Raw genomic sequence first — 22,821 nt, forward strand, 5'->3', positions numbered from 1 at the left:
TTGATAGATGATGCTGCGCAACTGGAAGAAAATCTACAGACACAATTTTCTCCTGCCGATTAAAAGGCTAACTTCCTGAAAATAAGAGATTAGCTATTTCCTGCAGAATGTCTGAATACATGTGTATCTGTTCATATCTGTCGCCTTGAAACCAAGCAGTGACGTGTCAAACTAGGGTATCTCCGGACTCGGAGCGGGATGACTTACTGCTTTCTTTTCCCTCCCACTTGAGTACCAATTTTTTTGGGTCATGTTTTTGACACAAAAACAAAATAGGGTTATGGATTGAAAGTAAGTTTTCAAATTAGGGTTAGAGCTTCAAGTAGGGTTTCAAACTAGGGTTTGGGTTTTAAATAAATCTTTTTTTTTTTCAATTTTTCTTTTTTTCTCCAATCTTCTGAGCCATAATGCAGTATTTCACTAAAACCAACCCTATAATAACAAAACTTATTTTTTCGTATATATGTGTGTGTGTGTGTATATATATGTATATATATATATATATGTATATATATATATATATATATATGTATATATATATATATATGTATATATATATATATATGTATATATATATATATATGTATATATATATATATATATATATATATATATATGCAGAAGCTAAATTTGTTCTTGACCAGTTAGCATAGCATCTACCACAGCTAGCATTTACTCCTACTAACTAGCATTAGCATTGATTTGCAACTCTGATCCTGTAACAGTAAAGTAACTTACTTTTTAAAGCAAGTAACCAGTAAAGTAACAAGTTACTTTTTAAGGTAACTGGAAACACTGCCCAAGTGTCTGTCAGCCCACAAAGTTGTCAAAAGCCCAGTTGGGTGTGTACACGTCAACACACAGGTGAGTCTCAAAGCTGAGCGCTCTTCATTTCCTCCACCAATCACAGGCCGAGCTGACGGCACGACCAAATAAGGGCATGTGTTCCACAGAGAGGGGAGTTTGGCAGCTTGGTACTTTTTAGATGGGTGTGGTGTTGCACTCCACTGTGTGTCAAACTACACATTTTGGGACAAATAGGAAGGAAAGGAGGAAAGGCAAACACATTAGTGTACTAACAAGCTTGCAAAAGAAGCCAGTTTGACCAACATTCCTTTCTTTTCATGTCTGGCGCAACACAAACACAGGATGTGATGGCACATCCTCCTGCGATTTTAATACCTCTCCCACGTGTTGATATTCTCTCTGTGTATAGAGCGAACGAGATTTGCTTAGTTTATGGCTTTGGGTTAGGGTTGCAATTGCGTTCGTTGCATCATTCACTTCCTGATATTTAAGATGAGAAAGGGGAGATGAGGAAGTACAAAAAAAAAAAAGAGCGCAGCGTGAGAAAATTCTATGGAAGGTGCCATGGAATAGGATAAGAAATATGAAGTCACAAGAAATAAGGGGAGATGTGATTCCAATTTATAATCAGTGGCCGTGCACAAGATGCTAAAGTCATTGTGTCAAAAGGTATGTTTTTAGAATGAACTGTCAATCGCTGCATATTATTGAGATTGGGCATTGTTGTAGCGACTTGGGTTGAAATAATTCATAGCTGATAGCGTCTCGCAGGTAAATCTGTGTTAAAATTCCGTAATTAGAATTTACTTCCTGGTGGAGAAGTACAGTCTTGGGGTTGGAGTCTGCCATCTAGTGGTCAACACTGTTATCACAACTAAAAACTGCTCATCTACAGGAAGCATTTGATTTGGATCTTGTTTTAATGTCGATATCATCAAATTAAAGTTAAAGCACCTCCTATTTGTTTCTTTTCACATCCATTGTCTTCGTATTTAGAGCCAAAAAAAACAAATTGTGTGGATGTTGTTGACATTATTAACATTTTTATTGTTTTATTTTACATTTTACCTGTTTTATATTTCATTATAGATGTGTTGATGAAGGTGTAATTATGTTGACCTGATATAACCTGTGTGAGTAATGCTTTTGACATTCTTGCTATCTTTTCTACTGTTTTCCCAGAAATGAGAAAGTTAAAATGTTTCTATGTTTATCTAAGAAGTCTAGTTGCTGTTCATCAGAAATCCGGTTGTCAAAAGTTCAAGGACTATCTAGTTTACTGGGAAAATGCAAACTCATTCTGTGCGTCACTGGATGACAGAGGCGTTTCCTCATGTTTTCAATAAAGAGGCTGTGTGGGCAAAAGAAGACACACACATTGGATGACACTGCTTGGGTGATGTCTAACTGTGTGACCAGAGATCTCTGTAATAAACCAACCTTGCAAGGACCCTCTCCACCAGAATCTCATCTTGCAATTATTTGAACACGCAAACGATTACAATTAATGGTAATTCCTTCAATGTCCCGATATTTCTGGAACTGACTGTTTTTGTAGACAAACAGTGTTCTTTTTAAGAGGCAGACAATGATCACTTTGGTGAATGCTTGGACAAAACATGACTTCTTGGTCTTTACTAGAACTCACTGCCAAACAACTTCAAACTAGCATTGCATTAGCATAGACCAAACGACTGTATCGGCTTAAGGAAAATCATATCAGTAAAGTTAATGGGAACAAGTGCTACTCTGGAGCGTAACATTTGCACTCTGGACAAATGGAAAAGGTCATGCGAAGGCAGATTTACAGGGAACTCGGCGTAAGGAGACGGGCGGGTGAAGCGAAACAGCCATTGTGCTTGAATGCTATCCATCCATTTTAGCGCGTCTCCTTGTTAGGGTGAACTGAAGTCTATATAGCCTATTAGCATAGTTACTTAGCCATTTTTAACACAGTGGACTCGCTAAAAATGTTGTTTTCTTTTGTGTAGATTCAGTCATCCAGTTACCATGTTAATCCGAAAACATAACAATGGCAATCGATGCTATTATGCTAACGACATGCTAACGAATGAATGCTTTTTGTTGATTCGTTTTAGTGATAACTTTCTGAGCAGTAAGAACATTTAAAAGCCTCTTTAGTGCGGTGAAGACACGGCTTTTCGACTGCAGACTGAAATAACTAAATAAACGAAGACAAATAAATGAACGAATAAAGCATGCAGAAAATAAGGCCTTCTCAAAAGTGTTTAGTGGGAACCTGCCAAAGAAAGAGGAATTTACTCTAACAAGATTCAGCACATCACTGTGTGTGTGTGTGGGGGGGGTATGAGGAGAATAGGGATGAGGAATTTATGCATGTAGAGACCGGTACAAGCAGCAGCAGGGAGACCATGTTGAAGTCGGAGTTACACAATGTAACATTAACTCAATCACTGCCATTGACGGTTATAAACGTCAAAATTTCATTTGAACTATTTCTATTAGTTTAACATTTTTTTTCCCACTTTCGTTAACAAGAGTATGAAAACCTAGAACAACTTTTATTGTACATTTAGAACAGATGTAAAAAATTGTGATTAATCGTGCGTTAACGAGTGAAGTCATGCGATTAATTACTAATTAAAAATTGTAATTATTTTTTTAATCTTTTCTTTAAAAAAATAAATAAATAACTAGTAAAGTCATGCGATTAACTCATTCACTGCCATAAATTAATTTGAACTATTTCTATTAGTTTAATATTTTTTCCACTTTGTTAACAGAGTATGAAAACCTAGATTTTTTTTTATTGTACATTCAGAACAGATATAAAAAAATTGTGATTAAAGTTAACTAGTGAATTAATAAAAAATGTAATCACCTGTCGCCCCTAATTTTTAATAATCTTTTTATAACATATTTTATTTAAAAAATAAATAAATAAATAAATAGTGAAGTAATGCGATTAATTACAATTACAAAGTTTAATTGCCTGTCGTTGTTGCATTTTTAGAACGTGACTGTTATGTTTTGGCCAACACAAAATCAGTTACTGGTTGTTGTTTTTACGAAATTTGTATTTTTCCAAACATATAGTTGTACATTTTATATATTGATATTTCATTCTCTAGATAAAAAGGTCCATTAATTCTGAAATTAAAGTTATAGTTTTACAAGAATAAATTCATATATTTCTTAAATAAAACATTTAAGGGTGTGCACAAAAAGATGATTCGATACGGTTTTTGATACGTGGGGTGCGAAATGAGTCAAGGACGGTTCATTTGAGTGGGAATACGATTCAATTTGATATGGTGCAGTTATCCCTATAAATATATATTTGGAAGTTAAAATGTGACAATAAAATTGTATGTTTTTTAAATTATTATTGTTCTCATATAATTTCAAAATGATCATTTCAGATTGAAATGATATAATGACTTAAGTTATAATTTTACTCAAATATAGTGGTCTGTTTTCGAGATTAAAATAAAGACACATCAGTATCTGCTGGGTAAAAATAAAAGTCGTTAGAAAAATACAAATGTGGCTAAATGTCGATGCTTTTCTTGGGGGAGGTCACAGTCAAACTGCTGCTGATGTTAGAAAGGAGGATGGAGGGCGCGGTTCGATTTGGATGAAAGGGTGGCGCGGGTGGGCGGAGTTACAGTTCTCGCCGGGCGGTGTCGGATGAGGAAAACCGTGAGCTTCCCGAAGCCGACACAGCGAGGACTTGTCTCCCAGGTGGGGGGGGGGGGATTCGATTTCACTCAATCACTTGGTGGACTTCAGGTAAGAGGTGAAGCTTTCTTTTCCACTCATTCATGACTCTCTTTTGGCATGTGGCGCCTCTCGTTTTACAGTCCAGGCGAGCAAGATGCAAAAGCAGTATTAATTATACATTTGTTTATGTATTCAATTCAAGCATAATTTATGCACGTTGTCTTCCTGCCATTTGTCACTTTACACACTTGCGCCGTGTAAATCGCAGCGTTGAACCGCTAGATCGAGGTGCAACAATGTAAAGGTATTTTTTGTTCTTTCTCTGAATCATACCCTGATAAACTGCCTCGTCACCGTCAACGCGTGTGTGAGAGAATGTGTGTATCAGGATGAAATTGGAACTGCTGTAGTGTGTGCGCGTTATGTTGGAGACAATTTGAGAACGTGATACTTGAATTATTTGGCGTTCCTTGTGCTAATTTGACTTAATGACGTTTGAGCGACGGGGGGAAAGTCAATTACAGTAAAAATATTAAAGTATGTAATTTTATTACATTAAGTTGGTATAGACATACTCCACACTCCATTTCAAGGCGAAAAAACTAAAAATTTAGAGCCAAAAAAAAAAAAACATAAAAAATGTGTTCCTCCTGAAGCAGTGCCATCTGGTGGAAGTCTAAACACATAACAGCATTCGTCACAACCTGGGATAGGCCTCAGCTTGCCCCGACTGCAATAGAAAATGGGATTTAAATAGTTTTGCATTCCCCACCACAAAAGACACACTGTGCGACAGTGCCCTAAAGTACCCTCTGCTTGCTTTCCCATGGCCTCAGGTGTTACCATGTCGCAGCAGATGAGCTCAGAGGAAATGGAGGAGATCCGAGAGGGCTTCCAGAAAGTAGGTGAGTCAATTATTTATAGTGTGCGTTGTTTTCAGGACACGATATTAGTCAGTTATGTTTGAATTTGGGAAAGAAGGAATTACTGGTACATGCATTCAGACTGACAAAGGTGGAAGACAAGACACTTGGGACAAGCACGGACTGGCCCGCGGGGAGCTTGAATCTTTTTTCTTTCTTTTTTTTAAATCTCACTAGTTAGATTTGTGACCTATATGGGTAACTCTGGTGTCTGCAGGTTTGGGAGTAATAAAAACAAGATTGCCTGAAGGTCCTGTAGTGTAAGATGACCGTTTGTGACACCATGGTATAGAAGAAGTGACATAAGATATTCATTCAGCAGCCCGATAAGATGGGACACAGACAAAGAGAGAGCTTTCCCCTCAAACACAAGCTATTTACCAAAATAAGTCTTCCATTTTGTTCTCACCTGCCCAAAGACGTTCTTCCATATTTGTTGTTTTCCCAGACAATGCTTTTAGCTATCTGCACTTTTCCAACAATGGCTTTCATCTTTTACTCATTCCCTCTCAGCCATTTGTCACTGAAGCAACCCCCTTTGCTCCCGGCTGTTTTACTGGATTGACTGATTTTGCAAGGCCCACAGAATATTGTGTTCTATTGCTATAAAAACATGGAACCTACCAAAAGGAAGATGAGTCTCTTCTTTTATCGGGAAGAAAAGTATGTTTCTATTTGTTTCTGTTTTACAGCAACTAGCATTAGAATATAGCTAAGTTTCATCATTATTCACAAATCTGTTTAAAACAGTGGAGAAAAGAGCTTTTTGCAACATGGCCCTGGTTGATCTCTTATACTCTGCTGCCACCTGCTAGCCGTTTTTTGTAATCACTACCATTGTTTCAAGTGGTCTCTTCTGTTCAGAGGCTGCATCAAAGCCTTCTGTATGCTCTTGTAATAAAAAAAAAAAAAACATAAAAACGTATAATTATGTTTTTGGGACCATGGTAATATTTAACTCATTCACTGCCATTGACAGCAATAGACGTCAAAAATTAATTTGAACTATTTCTATTAGTTTAACTTTTCTTTTCTTTTTTTACATTTTTTGTTAACAAGAGTAAGAAAGCCTAGAATTTTTTTTGTACATTTAGAACAGATATAACATTTGTAGTGAAGTCATGCAATTAATTAGGATTACAAATTTAAATCACGTGATGCCCCTAATTTTTTAATAATCGTTTATTTATTTAACTGTTTTTTTCTCTCTTTTTTTAAGAAAGGATTATTAAAAATTAGGCGATTACAATTTTTAATCGCATGACTGCACTAGTTAACTCACACTTAATCAAAAATGTTATATATGTTCTAATAAAATAAAAAAATGTTTTAGGTATTCATACTCTTGTTAACAAAAGTGGGAAAATTGTTAAACTAATAGAAATAGTTCAAATGAATTTTTGACGTCTATAGCCGTCGATGGCAGTGAATTAGTTAATATAGAACACATTTATAAGTTTTGGGGAGCAAATGAGTTAAAATAAGGCCCGATACCAATACCTAATATTGGTACTCACCCATCGAGCATAACCCCCCCCCCCCTCCCCCTCAACTATAAATAAATTCTTGGGACGATGGTAATATTTAAAATAGAACATATTTATATGTTTTTGGGAGCAAACGAGTTATGATTACTGTAGATGGAAGGTAAAAATGAACCAAAAAATAGTCAAAAGCAGAATTTGATATAGTGTACAGAATATGGATGAAATATCAAGGTTGTTGTCCTGATTCAGGAAGGGAACGCGGTCTCACTGACAAAGCGACATAGGAGAAAAAAAAGGCATTTTGAAAATAAGCAATAATTTCTCATTTGTGCTTTCTTTTCTCACTCCCTACCTGATCCGATGTCCGTAGACGTGGACGGCAATGGGTACATCTGCGTCAAGGAACTGGCCGATCTCTTCCGTGAGGTCGGTTGTCCTCTACCAGGTTACCAGATCCGTGAGCTCGTCCAGAAACTTGACCGGGACAAAGACAGCCACATCAGCTTAGAAGAGTTCGCCGCTGTAGGTAACACTAACTAAACAACCGACTAACTAACCCAACTGAGGAAACCTACCGACCAAGTTAATGAGCACTGTTGTATAATGACAAAAATCTAAAGTTAAAGAGTTCAATTGTCGTTTTGAACTTTGCGGACTGGTTCAGATTTTCAAGGAAATGAAGGACGACCGCATCGCGCAAGGGTTCCGAAGGGCTCTCAACAAGAAGGAAGGCATTGTTGCCATCGGGGGCACCAGTGAAATCTCAAGTGAAGGAACTCAACATTCCATCTCTGGTAAGAATGGAAAATGTCTCTTGTGCTAACATCTTGCTTATTTATCCAAAATGAAAATCATCAAACTATTAAAAACTTTGACAAATGTGCCCATTTTTATGGAACCCGTGTTTTCTTCATTCATCATTACTTAAAAAAATAAAATAAAATTACCCACCGTGTCATCATTTCCACTCAGTGTTGGGCCGATTATCGCCCTTCAAACATCGGCCAATTTGGCCTAATGGCCGACTATTTTTCCCTTGAAATGTTATAGAAGAAAAACGAAGTTTCCGACGCTGTGAAAGTACCCTGAGTGCACCATTTTGTTTGCGTAGCATTAGCAACTAGCAAGCGTGTAGCGTACGTTATTCTGTCGTCTCTACGTGTCCTTTAAGCCGTTTGATGACACCCCAGTTGGAGTTAACTGTAAAACTAAACACATGATGATAAGAATGAGACATCCACTGTATATTTAAATACAAAACATGCTCCGTTTTAAAAACATCGCTAGCCTAGCGCTAATGCTAACAACAAAGGGAGGATCTCATTCAAATGCTAACAAGAAGTTAGCATCAAGTGCTTTTCACACACAAATGCTGTGGGAACACATACCCACAGGTAAGATAACATTTGGCAAAAGCTCAAAATCTTCCCAATGTGTGAAAAATGCCTTCTCTAGCTGTTTACTGACCAGCATTTATACTTAAACAGTTGGTGTTTACAAAGTAGCCGTGTCTTCCAGAACAGGAGCGCTACGCCTTCGCAAACTACATCAACTCCACTTTGGAGAAGGATCCGGACTGCAAACACGTGCTGCCCATAAACCCGAACACCGGAGCTCTATTCAAAGCGTTGGCAGATGGAATTCTACTTTGGTAAATTTTTAATGGACAATTTATGTATGGCAGGGTATTTATGCATTATAGTTATAGTAACCAGATGAATATTTCATGGCTAAATGGCTGATGAGAAAAAGTCTTGTAATTCCCATCACCAAAAGTATTCAAGGAGACTGTTTTGTAATCTATGGATGTTTGTTGTTGTTTTAAAAAAATATATATATATATGACTTATATTTATTTGAGCCCTCCAACTTATCATATTAGACGTCTGATTTGTTTGTACAGCAAACTCATCAACCAATCTGTTCCTGAGACCATTGACGAGCGAACCATCAATACAAAGAAACTCACTCCGTTCACTACACAGGTGGGCCGCTTGTTTGGTTAATAGCATATGCAATATGAACAGGGCTGGGTATCGATTCTGATTTCTTGAAATCGATTCTAAATCGATAATTCGATTTTTTAAATTATTTTTTTTAAAACCCAGTCCTACTGAAAATACATGATTTGTCTTCAATTGTGTTCCTCACAAACAGGAGAATCTCAATTTGGCTCTGAACTCAGCCTCGGCTATTGGCTGCCAAGTTGTCAACATCGGAGCTCAAGATCTAAAAGAGGGAAAACCTCATCTGGTTCTTGGACTCCTCTGGCAAATCATAAAGATCGGACTTTTTGCAGATATCGAGCTGAGCCGCAATGAAGGTACTGACACGAAGACATGACATTCCGCAATAAGCTTGGCCCGGGGATATGAGAACTCAAATTCAAAATAAATCAAAACTACAACCAGCTTATAATTGCGAAACTAGTGCAGTTGCTACTTGCTATATCGTCATACTTCTTATCCTACGTACAGCGATTGCGGCGCTGCTGGAGGAAGGCGAGAGTTTGGAGGAGTTGATGAAACTCAGCCCGGAGGAGTTGTTGCTGCGCTGGGCCAATTTCCACCTGAAGAAAGTTGGCATGACCCTGACAAACTTCTCAGGGGATATTAAGGTTAGATAAGATTTCTGGTATGCAAGATTTAGCACTCATGATGTTTAATGAAAGTCAACAAATTGCATATGAACTCATTCTCTCCCAGTCATTTTCACTGAAGCAACCCCCTTCGCTCTTGGCTCTTTAACTGGATTTTGACAAACAGCAATTAGCATTAGAATATAGCTAAGTTTCATCATTATTCACAAACCTATTGAAAACACTGGCAAAAAGTGCGTATTGCAACATGGCCCTGGCTGATCTCTTATACTCTGCTGCCACCTGCTGGCCGTTTTTTTGTAATAACTACCACTGCTTCATGCATTCTCTTTAGTTAAGAGGCTGCATCAAAACCTTCTGTATGCTCTAGCATAAAACAAACAATCATTAAAACAAAACGTATAAATACGTTTTTGGGGCACTGGTAATATTCAAAATAGAACGTATTTATACGTTTTTGGGAGTAAATTAGTTAATTTTAAGGCTTTATTTGAACCCTGCTCTGTTGCTGTGTTACAGGACTCCAAGGCGTATTTCCACCTACTGGAGCAGATCGCACCAGATGGCAGCAAAGAGGGCGTCAAGCGAGTTGAAATTGATATGACTGGACTTTATGTAAGCCGGCAAAGCAAAAAATGTAGAACCTCACTTTTTCCTCATCGATCGTGTCACTGAATAGCAAGGATTGTATGTTGACTTTTGTCGAAAAAGACTTTTTGGTGACCGGCGTAAATCCAGCCATCTACGAAAATAGAGCCCATCATCTCCATCTTTACTTCCGTGTCGCCAGGAGAAAGATCTTGCAAAGAGAGCCGAGCGTATGCTGGAGCAAGCCGACCTTATTGACTGTCGACAGTTTGTGACCGCCACTGACGTCGTATCCGGAAACGCAAAGCTCAACTTGGCGTTTGTGGCCACGCTCTTCAACAAACACCCGGCTCTAGAGAAACCAGAGAACCAAGACTGGAATCTTGCCAGTAAGTAACTGAACATTCGAAATTGTTCGTTGTTGTTTCTTTATGTTGTGGATTTGGATTTACGTTGGATCTGTTCTCTTGCTATAAAAACATGGAAGCTACCAAAAAAAAAAGATTAGAGTCTCTTCTTTCATTAGGAACGAATAAATATTTGTACTTGTTTCCGTTTTGCAGCAATTAGAATATAGCTAAGTTTCATCAATATTCACATTCCTCCATTCAGACACTGTCAAAAAAAAAGAAGCTTGTTGCAACATGGCCCTGTCTGATCTCTTATACTCTGCTGCTACCCGCTGGCCGTTTTTTGTAATAACTACCATTGCTTTAGGCCACCTCTTCATGTCAGAAGCGGCATCAAAGCATTTTGCATTAAAAAAAAACACATCGTTTCTGGGAGTGAAGGACAAAGTATTAAAAAACGTATTTACACGTTCTTGGGTTTGAGATTATACCAGCCGGCTCTACTCAAAAACATCTGATATCAGTAAACCGAGAATCAACAACCCTGAGAAGTTTGCCTCTCTGCTTTCGTTTCTCTTGCACTTCCAAGGTGAGACCAGAGAGGAGAGAACATTCCGGAACTGGATGAACTCTCTGGGAGTCAGTCCGCGTGTTCACCACATCTACGGGTCAGTCTCTCTAACTTGTCAAACAAAAATGTCACTTTGTAGCCGTACTGACACACGGACCCCTCCCCTTGTGCGCGCTCATTACAGCGATCTGCAGGACGCCATGGCTATTCTCCAACTGTATGAAAAGAGTAAGGTGCGAGTGGACTGGGACCGGGTCAACTTGCCTCCATTCAAGGCAGTAGGGGGAGGCCATTTGAAAAAGGTCAATTTCAATCGTGTCGCCTTGTGCATGGTTACAAGTTGACATGTATTGGGGGAAAATAGATTTGTTTGTGTTTGTGTGTGGCAGATCGAAAACTGTAACTACGCCGTGGAGCTGGGAAAGAAAGGAGCCGGCTTCTCCCTTGTGGGAATCGGAGGACAGGATCTCTATGATGGGAATTCGACTCTCACCCTCGCACTGGTGTGGCAGCTGATGAAAAGGTGATTTAGAATTCATGACACCACCGTGAGGCAAGAATGGGTGAATTGTCAAGATTCCAAAACCAAACTTTTTATAGTCTAGTAAATATCATTTTGCTCCGAATCCAGGTACACGTTAAATCTTCTGGAAGACCTCGGGGATGGAGAAGTGGCGGGAGAGGATATAATAATCGCGTGGGTGAACAAAACTTTGTCTGAAGCTGGCAAGACGTCTTCTATCAAAAGCTTCAAGGTAAACGAGACAAAGTGATGCTAAATAGCTGAATGCTAAGATTTGAATGCATCTGCTTATGAAGTAAATTGATTTGTTTTTATTAGCACGGTGCAGCAATGCGGTTTCACTGTATTATTATTATTATTTTTAAATCAAGTTGTTCTTTTCTGCCTTTTCGGCTTCCTTTTTTTTCCATTTATGGTCACTTTTTGGCCATTTTTAGGTAATATATATATATATTTTTTTTTAATCTACCTTTTGTCTCTCTTTTTCGAACAACTTAAAAATTTGGACTATGACATTTTTTAAACATTTAATTAAAAAAAATTTTTTTATTTAAAACACAAATTCATTTGAAAATATTTTAACCAAAAAATAAATAGGCCTATGCAAAAAAAAAAAAAGTAAAGTATTTTCTTTTAAGATCCACAAGGAAAGTTGAAATTTGAATGGTGTAAATCGGAAGTATTATGTGGGAGTTGTTACACGGCAAAAAAGTGAGGAGAATAAAAATCCATTCCCACAATAACAATATTTGGGGTTGGCGGTGAAGAAAAAAAGCCTGGCAGCCCGCCATGTCTTTAAAGCACTCAGGGAAACCCTGCCACAGCACAGTATATGTTTGAATCTTTAAATCTCACAATTGTCTACTAACAAAGTGTGATGTTCATATTCTAAGATTTTTATTGTTTTTGCTATCCAGGACAGGTCACTCAATACTAGCCTTCCAGTTTTGGAACTCATCGAAGCCATCCAACCGGGGAGTGTGAACTTCGAGCTGGTTCAAAAAGAAAATCTGACAGATGAGGACAAACTCAAAAATGCCAAGTAAAGACTCAACTTTTCTCCGCTTTGCATTTTACAGAGTGACTGTAATTCTGATCTTACCCTGCACCAGGTATGCCATCTCCATGGCGCGAAAGATCGGGGCCAAGGTCTATGCCCTGCCCGAGGACTTGGTCGAGGTCAACCCCAAAATGGTGATGACCATCTTCGCCTGCCTGATGGGAAGAGGCATGAAGAGGGTGTAAAGGCGAGACGGATGCCGATAATCCACTTGGACCGACGGACTCTCTCTGCCGGTTGGTTCTGTGGAAGCCAAATGGGTACATGGTGTCAATTTAGCAGCTTGGGGTTTCTTCATATATACATCTTTATTTCAGGAGTAACGTAGTGGCTGAGCTGTTATCAGGGTCATGACGCAAGTCCGCGGTAGTGTAGTTACATTTTTGTCCAGCGCATTCTGGGAAATATTGCAACCTGACTGTGAGTAGAGATTAGCCTGTTGCTGGTTTGTTTTCATGTATTGTACATGCGAATCATTTAAAGTAAGTTGTTATTTTATAGATAACCAAGATAGGCCATGTTTTAATAAAACAATGCAAAACAGTCCTTTCTTGTGTCTCAAATGCTCATTTTTCACGATGTAATAAGGCTGCTTTTTTTTTAATTGTATTTTGAATAATTTTAACAGATTGCTGTGGGTAATTTCTTAACACGACAGTATTGTTTTCGAATCACATGGGTGAATGATTCTAATATTATTCACATTCAATCAGGAACTACAAGTAGGGGGTTTCCAATAACTAGAATACAATATTGTACAAAAGTTAATTTCAGTAGTTAAATTAAAAATACATATATCTTATACATTAATACACTGCAAAGGAAAATATTTTTCAGAATCCAGTTTTGTATTATCTTGTACTACCAATCAAAAATAATCTTTAATGTAATATAATTACTTGGCTTTGTTAATCTTTTTTGTTATTTGTTTGTAGTCAATATAATGAACTATTCCACTTTATGTAGTATTTTTTTTATAATTTATTTAAGCTCCTTATCGCCAGTAAAAAAAAATGCTGTACTGTATTTTTCTTTTGTTGATTTTTGTTTTGCTTTTATTTTTACTGGCGCGAATACATGCTCGCTAGATGGCGACAGTGCCACTTTCGCAGTTGCCAACTACCAACTAACCCAACAAAGAAGTAAGCGAACGAGCCGCTGATTGGCTGCCACTCGTAACGTGACCAACAGCCTGGCGGTGCTTTGAAACGCGTGTTTTGTTACGTTGGTCAAAAGGCGTGTGCAGCAGAAAGTCAAACGGATCCATGGAAACCACGCCGCGTCTGAGACGGGACACCGAAAAGAGCTCCCAAATGCGCGAGCGACGAAGCGCCGCTGTCAAGCGGCTGGAATACCGCAGCAGCCCCCTGAGGAGCCGTTCATGCGTGGGTGACGAGGTCAAGCTGTGGGGCCTGAAAAGCTGCGGATCACCGAACACGGTCCCCATGGCCACATGCGCCACTTCTTCCAAGAAGCCTTCGCGGTTCAACGAGGACTCGCCGCAGCGATCGTTTCTGCAAACCCAATCTACGAACACTCGGTGCAAAAACGTCAGGAAACGAAGACTTTTCGACACGCCGCATAGGGCAACGGTTTGTATTGGCCGTTAACATTCTCAGCATGTGCCCGTTTGAGTTTAGTATCGACAACTATTGCACACTGCTGTTAATTTGGTTGGTGTTTTTGCTTACGGTTTTTTTAATGGTCCAAATTTGTAATTGGAGTTTCAAACCAGACAGATGAGGCAGGTACATCGTAGATGAAAAACAGAATAAAGAAAACTGCATATGAAATAGTTTTCACAAAAATTATATTTTCGTTCATTTATTTACCACAAATAGAATCTAATGTAAAAAACGACTAGTATTACCTTAAGCGACCCAAGAACTTGACTGAACCTTGATGTGTGTATTTGCACAGAGTGTCTTATCCCCGGCAAAGAACTCCAGCCTCACGGTCACCTGCAGGCGATCCCTGTTCAAGAATGCGAAACCTTCAGCAAGGTCCCTCACAGACATCAACAGCATCAGACCTGAGGTCAACTTGAATCCGTTCAGTCCCCTGACCCTCCTTATCCAGTCTCCTACACTGCAGAAGAACGGCCGCAAGAGAACACATGCGTATGTTTTTTTTTTTTTTTTAATCCTTGCCGATCAATGCCCTTCTTCACTTTACAAATACTGTCTGCTTTTGTTGTCCAGATCTTATGGAGAAGACAAAAATAAAAAAAATGCTAAAGGGGATTCTAAGGTAATTACATTTTCTCTGTAGGGCTATTTTTTAAATAATTAAAATTTTTCTTGGACTTGTTATTCATGTCTCAGCAACCGCGTATCGTCTGAATTGTATCTAATCCCCCTTTGTTTGCAACTTTTAGAGGTTGACTGCGATACGAAACGATGTAACGTCCCGGTTCACCTCCGAGTTCCTCGAGCTGGAGACGATCGGCAGTGGGCATTTCGGCGCCGTGTTCAAATGTGTGAACAGGCTGGATGGCTGCATCTACGCCATCAAGCGATCAAAGAAACCACTTATGGGATCAGTGGATCAGTAAGTGGATCATTTTAAATGACAACAAATTGATATTGTGAAGCCGAATGTCCTCCAAATACCGAAACTCTTTGCTGTGGTTTTTTTCCCCTCACGCAAATCCACTTCCTTATGGTTTTCAATTTCAACGCACGTTGTGGTACAATAACAATCAAGCTATCCCGATCCTGTTTTCTCCTCCCATGCAGACAATGCGTCATGCGAGAAGTGTTCGCCCACGCCGTACTGGCCCAGCATCCCAACGTGGTGCGTTACTACTCGTCCTGGCTGGAGGACGACCACTTGCTCATTCAGAACGAGTACTGCGACGGCGGCACGCTAGCTGACGTCACCGAACGCAACGCCAAACGCCCGGCGGCGTCCATGTCGGAAGCGGACCTCAAATGTCTGCTGCTGCAAGTCGCGCGAGGCCTGGAGTGCATCCACGCCATGTCGCTGGCGCACATGGATATCAAACCCGGTGAGTTTTGGCCGTTGCGCTTACGATAGATGCTATGCAAACTGGAAAACTGATGGGAGCCTTGTTTTTGTTCCCAAGGCAACATATTCATATCCAAGAAGTCCAGAAGCAGCTGCGACGAGGATGGCGTGTTGACCACCGGTGTTGTCTACAAAATAGGTTTGACCTTTTCTCGTGCGCTGTTCTGTTAGCTTCATTTTACAGGGGATATGATGTGTAAAAATACAGCATGCTCAAGTTATTGCTGTACCCACACTGTTATAATCTTAACCCCCTTCACGTGCAACAAATCACAAAAGTCACATTTCGGATCGGGTCACGGATCGGATTGTTTTTCGGATCAGCAAAAAAAAAAAAAAAAAGTACTTTGCCTTCATATATTTAAGCGCCTTTTTTATTTAAAAAAATATATATATATTCAAAATGTCTAATATAGCCGTGTAGGATTTAGGAACACAACTTTTAAATGCAATATAAGGCAGAAACATTCTTTTTTTTTTTACATGGTTTATGTGTAAAATAACAAGGTATTAATGTTGTTTTCCTATAATCTAGACAGCTAAGTATGACGTTTTGAGTTGAATGTTTTTCTTTTTTAACGGGCAAAAGTGTTTTATAAAATAAATGAAAACAAAGTTCTATTTATCGTTGTTTTTTTAATAATGAAAAGACCTCACATTCATTCCTTCAAACATGGCGATTTAACATGAGTTCGGGGTAGCGTTGTTGATGTGTGGTCGCAACTACGATAAAGTAACGTCTAAAAGGGAAGTCAAGCTAGTCCATCACACCACGACGTGGGCGAATTTCAAAGTAAAAGTGTACTAAGGCTATTTGCATTGCCGTCAATGTATTACTCTATTTGGTCAACTTTATTTTGAAGTTAGACATGGCGTGTTACGTTGCGTGTGTTTCAGCCTCCTTTGACATGTCAGAATTTTTCTTCCGCCACCAACCAATCAGCGGATCGGGCGTGATCCGAACCGACCACTCAAAAGAAATGTGTGCCTTCTTCCAGGAGATCTTGGCCATGTGACGCAGGTAAACAGTCCTCAAGTGGAAGAAGGTGACAGCCGATATTTGGCCAATGAAGTTCTACAAGAGGTTTGTCATCATTCCCCAAAAATAAATAAATCTCCATTTGAGAAATTCACACTTATTAACATCGCCGTCCTGTTTTGTAGGACTACAGTAACTTGACAAAGGCCGACATTTTTGCACTCGCCCTGACGGTCGTTAGCGCCTCGGGGTCGGAGTCCCTGCCCCCCAACGGACACAAGTGGCACAAAATACGACGCGGCGAGCTTCCCGCCATGCCGCGCGTGCTTTCGCCAGAGTTTCTCAGTCTTCTTGAGGTGAGCACAGTGTTTTTGTACTGCCACATACCGCTACATGTTTGTAATTGGATGGATTTGATCGTCTTTTTTTGGACTATAAGTTTAATTTTTGGGGGGAAATTTGGTTGTTTTTCATTAATATATTCTGTCAATATTGTTTTTCAGTTGATGATTAACCCTGACCCAACAAGACGGCCTTCGACCTCTGACATCATCAGACACCCAGTAATCCAGGCAGCAAACAGATCGACGTTGTAAATACAAAATATCAATAAAACTCTCGTAAAAAAAAAAAAAAAAGTCTTAAGTTGTAGTTTTGCTCCTTGCACATTTGTCTGATTAAAAACAATCCTTGCCTCCATAACCAAAAATCTATTTTTTTCCCCACAAACTAAACTCATCATCTCTCAATGATCGTACTCATCACAAATGCACTTTAAAAATTTACCTATAGCCATTGCTTCCTATAGACATAAAAAGCAGGATTAAAGCAGATGACGTTCAATAATTTTCAACAAAAACTAGGTTGTTTGAAAAGGTGCCCCGACTAATGACAAGTTTGCTCAATATTATTTATTTGGTTGTTACATAACTATAAGATACATTTTTCAAAAATCATTTCCAGAAACTTTATTTGGACGTACGTCGCCATTGTTATTTACGTCGGGACGCATTCAGTGCGTAGTGTTTATGTTTTTAGAAAATTCCACAAAAGGTGGCAACTTTTTAATCATGTTGCTGTTTGTAGCTAGCAAGCCGTAGCATAGCTACACTGATAGCGTGGTCGCTACATGTAACGCATTCTCATGTGGTTCTTTCAGAACAAAATGAGTATTGTATAATCTTATTTTTTATATATATTGTGATATATATACTGCACTGTATGTGACGCCCAATTACATTTTGTAATGATTGCGCAGTTGCTAATGCTACTGTAATCACTTGTAACGTGTTGTAATGATGTCCTTCTCTCCTCGTTTATGCGATTTTTCTGTAAGAGTTTTACTCCAGTTCATTATCAACGGGCGCAAGTTAATAAAAGGAGCATGGAAGCTCATCTTTGCTGGTTCATTGACTGTCTCATCAATGTGAAGGAAAATGGCCAATGAGAACGTCTGGTAGAGAGCAGCTGTTAATGGTTCTGGAGGTGCAAGTGTAGCTTTATCTTACTCAGGTTTTGTAGTCGCTGAAAACTCAAAAAAAAAAAAATGGGTTCACTTCAAGCGATATTACAGACTTGAGCCCAGTGCTGTGTTACATCCCAATGTGGGTCATTTCAGACTTGGTAAGGATATATGAGGTAAGTGAGATGTGGTGTTAAGAGACAACACAATACTCCTCACATCAGAAATAATTCAATTAACAAAACAGCAAATTGGTCAATAAAAACCCTTGAAGGCAACGGAATCGAGACGGATGCAAAAGCACACGTCTGTCGGCAATCGGGAGACAAGGCACACACTCGTGGCTGCGGGGCCACTTCAAACGATGCTCTTGAATTCAGATGAGTAAAAACCCACACATGCACATGCACGCAATTTGCATTCTAAAGGATTCTTTTGTCAAAGCTTGAGTGTCATGTGATCATCCTGAAGGTTTTTTTTTTTTTTTTAAGTCTTCACAATCAGTACTGCCTGAATTCACTTACAGTACGTATTGTTGATGGATGAAGATTTCAGGACATCTACCAGGTGTGTTGAACCACTTTCATCTTTTTTTCTTTTCTGACGTGGAATAACTCGACAGCTTGTTGCTATGCCATCTGGTTTCTACGGTGACGTATGCTACTAAATGACCTTCCTTTTCTTATTGTGGTTCCGCCTTTGAATGCGTTGTTTACGGACTTTCTTTGAACCTCCCTATTGCTTACTATGTCTATGATTTATCATGAGAATTTGTGTACACTATGACATCATTGTTCACACTTTTATAAATGTGAAGACATCTCTATGCGTTTGCGTGCAGTATGCCACGTCCAGTGCCCGATTCCCACAGGTTATCTGTGAAAACATGGGAGGAGGAGGACAGTGACCACGCTGACAGCCCACTTAGCAGGTATACGCACACTTCCTGATCACATTTAACCAGACGTGTTATTTTGGTTATATCACATGATCTTGCACAATAAAAAAAGATCCAGGCGGTTTTCAAGTTAATAGCTGTCACTTAGTTTGTGTGTTTGTTTTACAGTACAAATAGGTTTTAAATATGTATTTTTTAGAGGGCAGTCGATGTGCGACGACACTTCCTCAGAACTACAGAGAATGGCGGCCATTGACAGCAAAGATGTCAATTCACAGAATTCCTTCCATGGCCGAGGTGCTCTCTCCAGGTACGAGGTCGATCCATAATTCAACAGTGTGGACGAGGACGTTTTTGGTGTCTTCAAGTGAGTTTTTTTTTTTTTTTTTTTTTTGTAGGATAGTGAACATGGTGATGACTCTGAGAGAATGGGCCCAGAAGAGCGTGGGCGATGAGACGGAACGGCCGGATTCTTTTTTGGAGCGTTTCCGGGGCCCCGCCCACTTGGACATACCACCCAGCCGTTATAGTCACAGCTGCAATGGCTCTGATACGGATAGTGAAAGGAGACGCACAAGGAGAAAGTAAAAACAAAGACACGGGTGTATTTTCAGAGAAGAGCATCAAGTTGGTTGACTCGATTATTGTCTATTTTAGGAGGAAGTGTAACAATATCATCTTATCGCCATCTGATGATGTGTATTACCACTGGCTGATGGTGATTGGGCCTGCTGTTTTTTATAACTGGACCCTATTAGTTGTCAGGTTGGAATTTTTTTTTGATTTGTTTCCCCACTTATTGTCAAAGATCAACCATTGCGTTGATTCGTCGTTAATCGTAGACCGTCAATGGATCCAGTATGATATCATTTTTCATTGCCTGTTACAAAATGTGAGAATGCGTCTGTTCCTGTAGGGCCTGTTTTGACGAGCTGCAAATGAGGAACGTTTTGGCGTGGCTGGTCATGGACTACATCTGCGACGGGGTCTACATCCTCGACATCGCTGTTCGCCTCCACACGGGTACTCACACATTTGACCGTAAAATTAAACCATACGGAGATTGATCAGCTACGGTAACGTCTGCGTATGATGATATCGCAGTCTGATCCTCGTATTATTCTCGAGTTCATCCAGAACATTTTGTAATAGGATCCATTTGCGTGTATTTTTCAAGGTTTCCTAGAACAGGGACTGATGGTGAAAGATGGCCACCGTTTGAGGGAAACATACATCCGAACCTTGCAATGCAAGCTGGACATCTGCTCCATCCTTCCAACTGATCTGTTGTATTTAACTTTCGGAGTCAGTCACACTCCCCTCCTTCGATTCAACCGTCTGCTGCGCCTGCCCCGGCTCTTTGAGCTCTTTGAACGTACGGAAACAAGAACGGGCTACCCAAATACCTTCCGCATCTGTAAACTTGTGGTCTACATCCTGGTGATCATCCACTGGAATGCCTGCGGATACTACAGCTTCTCCAAAGTCCTGGGACTGGGTTCCGACTCCTGGGTTTATCCCAATGCTTCGGATCCAGAGTATGCCACTCTAACCCGGAGCTACATATACTGCCTGTACTGGTCCACTTTGACGCTGACTACCATTGGAGAGACTCCACCGCCTGTAAGAGATGAGGAGTATCTCTTCCTGATATTTGACTTTCTGGTAGGACACAGCAATTCATGCCCCATTCCTTCTGAAATGTTGTGGTTCTAGTCCATCAAAGCTTTGAATTGAGGTATTGTTTTTTCTTTTTCCAGGTAGGCGTTCTGATCTTTGCGTCCATCGTGGGGAACGTTGGAGCCATGATCTCAAATATGAATGCGACGAGAGCAGGCTTTCAGGCTCGCGTCGATTCTCTGAAACATTACATGCACTTCAGGCATGTCAACAAGGTGTTAGAACAGCGTGTCATCCGCTGGTTCGATTACCTGTGGACCAATAAGAAGACTATCGATGAACAGGAAGTGCTGAGGAGCTTACCCAGCAAACTAAGAGCAGAGATTGCAATCAACGTTCACCTGGACACGCTAAAGAAGGTATAGATCTTGTTATACAGAGTGCAATGTCGCAGTCGAAAGGACATTTTTGTGATCCTATTTGTGCATACGTAGGTGCGTATTTTCCAGGACTGCGAGGCAGGCCTCTTGGTTGAGTTGGTGCTCAAACTTCAACCACAGGTTTTCAGCCCAGGAGACTACATCTGTAGAAAGGTCAGTTTGAAGTACTCTTGGCCTAAGTTTATACTGCATGGTTCAAGTGACACAACTCAGATTTTTAGGGCAAATAATGTTTGTCCATCTGAGACACAGATTTTGTGGCCAGCGTAATAAATCCTGCACGGCGAGTGCCGTATCTCTGCACAGAGGCAGGTTAGACCCTATGTTGGTAATTTTGCAGTTGAGCGCGGGCCAGCGGATCCGTGAGAGGGAGGGCTGTATTGTGCATTACAGTCTCGACATGGCGGAACCATTGAGCACTTTTAGATCCCTCCTCACCCCTGATCATTCGCAGTCGAATTATCGGCTTCACTTTTGTCACTTTTTCGATGGAAAAGGACGACACACTGACGACCCCTAAGGGGACAAGCCAAAAGGAAAAGAAGATACTTTTACACTTGATATGCCGCATTCATGGCGCTCAAATGTGCACAAACTATCCCATAAGTCAATGAGAAATTGATACATGTCAGTCATGCCCACTATCGTAGGTCTGACAACGCGGCGTCCATGATCTACAACGGAAACTTACAAAACCTGTACTTCGTAATATGATTATTATTAACATTTCATTGTTAATTCTCCTTTTTCCAAGGGTGATGTGGGTAAGGAGATGTATATAATTAAAGATGGCCGCCTTGCCGTGGTGGGGGAGGATGGAGCCACGCAGTTAGCCGTCCTCACAGCAGGTAGCTGCTTCGGAGAAATCAGCATCCTGAATATCAGCGGCAGCAAGATGGGGAACCGACGCACGGCTAATATTCGCAGTCTGGGCTACTCGGACCTTTTCTGCCTTTCCAAACAAGACTTGATGGACGCGCTGCAGGAGTTCCCTCACGCCAGGGCTCAACTGGAGCAGAGGGGTCGGGATATCCTGCGCAAGGAGGGGCTCCTGGAAGAAGTCAATGTGTCCGCTGGGGAAGAGCTGGAGGAGAAGGTGGAGAGGTTGGAAACTAGCGTGGATCGATTACAGGTCAGTTGACGCCTGATACTGATGTTGCAGCAAAAGCTCCAACTTATGAGTTTTTCTAGGTACGATCCGTCACTAGATTGAGTTTTAATATTTTTGTGTTGGGAATTTCATTGTGTATTACTTGATACTTTCAAACCGTAGAACACTGTAGAGTGCTATTTTTATTAGCGTAGGAACGGATCAATGGCGTTTCCATTCATTTCAATAGGGAAAGTGGATTTGAGAGACGAGTGGTTTGAGTTACGAGCATGGTCACGGAGTGAATTAGACTCAAGCTAGCATTATATATTATGTTGGATCTGTCATGGATATGTGGTCTAATTTCCAGACAAGTTTGGCACGTCTGCAGAGTGAGTTCAACTCTGCTCAGCTTCGAATGAAGCAGCGGATGGCAACCCTCGAGCACAACGTCACCACGGCGACCACGGGCAGCGGCTTTCTGTCAGACACAGACGGCAACGACAGCGTCTCTGGTGGCGTGGGGATGCGGAGCCAAATAAACATTCGCCTGTAACCAATCCTACAACGGAAACGTCGCCAAGTCTTTTTGTATGGAAGGTTCAATTCATGGACAATTCAAGAGATCATTAAAACATGAATTTGTCAAATAAATAAATAAATACATACAATTCATATTACTAAATGAA

The 22,821-nt window shown here is 40.2% G+C and overlaps 4 protein-coding genes across 11 annotated transcripts in view; 3 read left to right on the forward strand and 1 right to left on the reverse strand.

The window, feature by feature from the left end:
- The window catches only part of polr1a (RNA polymerase I subunit A), a 35,579-nt gene extending 22,775 nt beyond the window's left edge, over window positions 1-12,804 (reverse strand). For 4 of the 5 annotated variants that reach the window (XM_077577898.1, XM_077577897.1, XM_077577895.1 and 1 more), the window contains exons 1-2: window positions 12,656-12,804; window positions 7,275-7,396 (exon numbers count right to left, since the gene is read on the reverse strand). The gene's annotated coding sequence lies outside the window, so the exon portion shown is untranslated. Of the gene's footprint in view, window positions 1-7,274; window positions 8,046-12,655 lie in introns of those variants that run through there. The other variant, XM_077577899.1, reaches the window with a different exon arrangement.
- LOC144059075 (plastin-2-like) lies at window positions 4,465-13,159 on the forward strand. Of its 4 annotated transcripts, none has more exons than XM_077577904.1 (16): window positions 4,465-4,588; window positions 5,349-5,417; window positions 7,293-7,444; window positions 7,587-7,716; window positions 8,441-8,573; window positions 8,826-8,907; window positions 9,080-9,245; window positions 9,400-9,539; window positions 10,041-10,136; window positions 10,312-10,498; window positions 11,049-11,127; window positions 11,215-11,332; window positions 11,420-11,553; window positions 11,662-11,785; window positions 12,471-12,595; window positions 12,666-13,159. In XM_077577904.1, exons 1-16 carry the CDS (start codon window positions 4,480-4,482, stop codon window positions 12,796-12,798), a joined length of 1,977 nt encoding a protein of 658 aa, XP_077434030.1. In that variant the 5' UTR covers window positions 4,465-4,479; the 3' UTR covers window positions 12,799-13,159. The 4 variants fall into 4 exon arrangements, with proteins under 4 accessions (XP_077434030.1, XP_077434032.1, XP_077434031.1 ...); XM_077577906.1 differs by having other exon boundaries at window positions 4,470-4,581; XM_077577905.1 differs by lacking the exon at window positions 4,465-4,588 and having other exon boundaries at window positions 5,339-5,417.
- Window positions 13,160-13,772: 613 nt separating this feature from the next.
- LOC144059076 (wee1-like protein kinase) lies at window positions 13,773-17,304 on the forward strand. The gene is made up of 9 exons (XM_077577908.1): window positions 13,773-14,205; window positions 14,534-14,733; window positions 14,815-14,863; window positions 14,991-15,163; window positions 15,352-15,623; window positions 15,702-15,782; window positions 16,642-16,727; window positions 16,808-16,978; window positions 17,126-17,304. The coding sequence occupies exons 1-9, from the start codon at window positions 13,879-13,881 to the stop codon at window positions 17,216-17,218; spliced, it is 1,452 nt and encodes a 483-aa protein (XP_077434034.1). The 5' UTR covers window positions 13,773-13,878; the 3' UTR covers window positions 17,219-17,304.
- A 1,181-nt stretch (window positions 17,305-18,485) lies between these two features.
- On the forward strand, window positions 18,486-22,748 carry LOC144059073 (cyclic nucleotide-gated cation channel-like). The gene is made up of 11 exons (XM_077577900.1): window positions 18,486-18,651; window positions 18,926-19,015; window positions 19,182-19,292; window positions 19,381-19,566; window positions 19,640-19,747; window positions 19,899-20,005; window positions 20,160-20,647; window positions 20,743-21,021; window positions 21,097-21,195; window positions 21,797-22,174; window positions 22,503-22,748. Exons 1-11 carry the CDS (start codon window positions 18,623-18,625, stop codon window positions 22,686-22,688), a joined length of 2,061 nt encoding a protein of 686 aa, XP_077434026.1. The 5' UTR covers window positions 18,486-18,622; the 3' UTR covers window positions 22,689-22,748.
- Window positions 22,749-22,821: the final 73 nt, after the last annotated feature.

Source organism: Vanacampus margaritifer, chromosome 10 (genome assembly GCF_051991255.1).
Source record: "Vanacampus margaritifer isolate UIUO_Vmar chromosome 10, RoL_Vmar_1.0, whole genome shotgun sequence".
Classification (NCBI taxonomy): Eukaryota; Metazoa; Chordata; class Actinopteri; order Syngnathiformes; family Syngnathidae; genus Vanacampus; species Vanacampus margaritifer.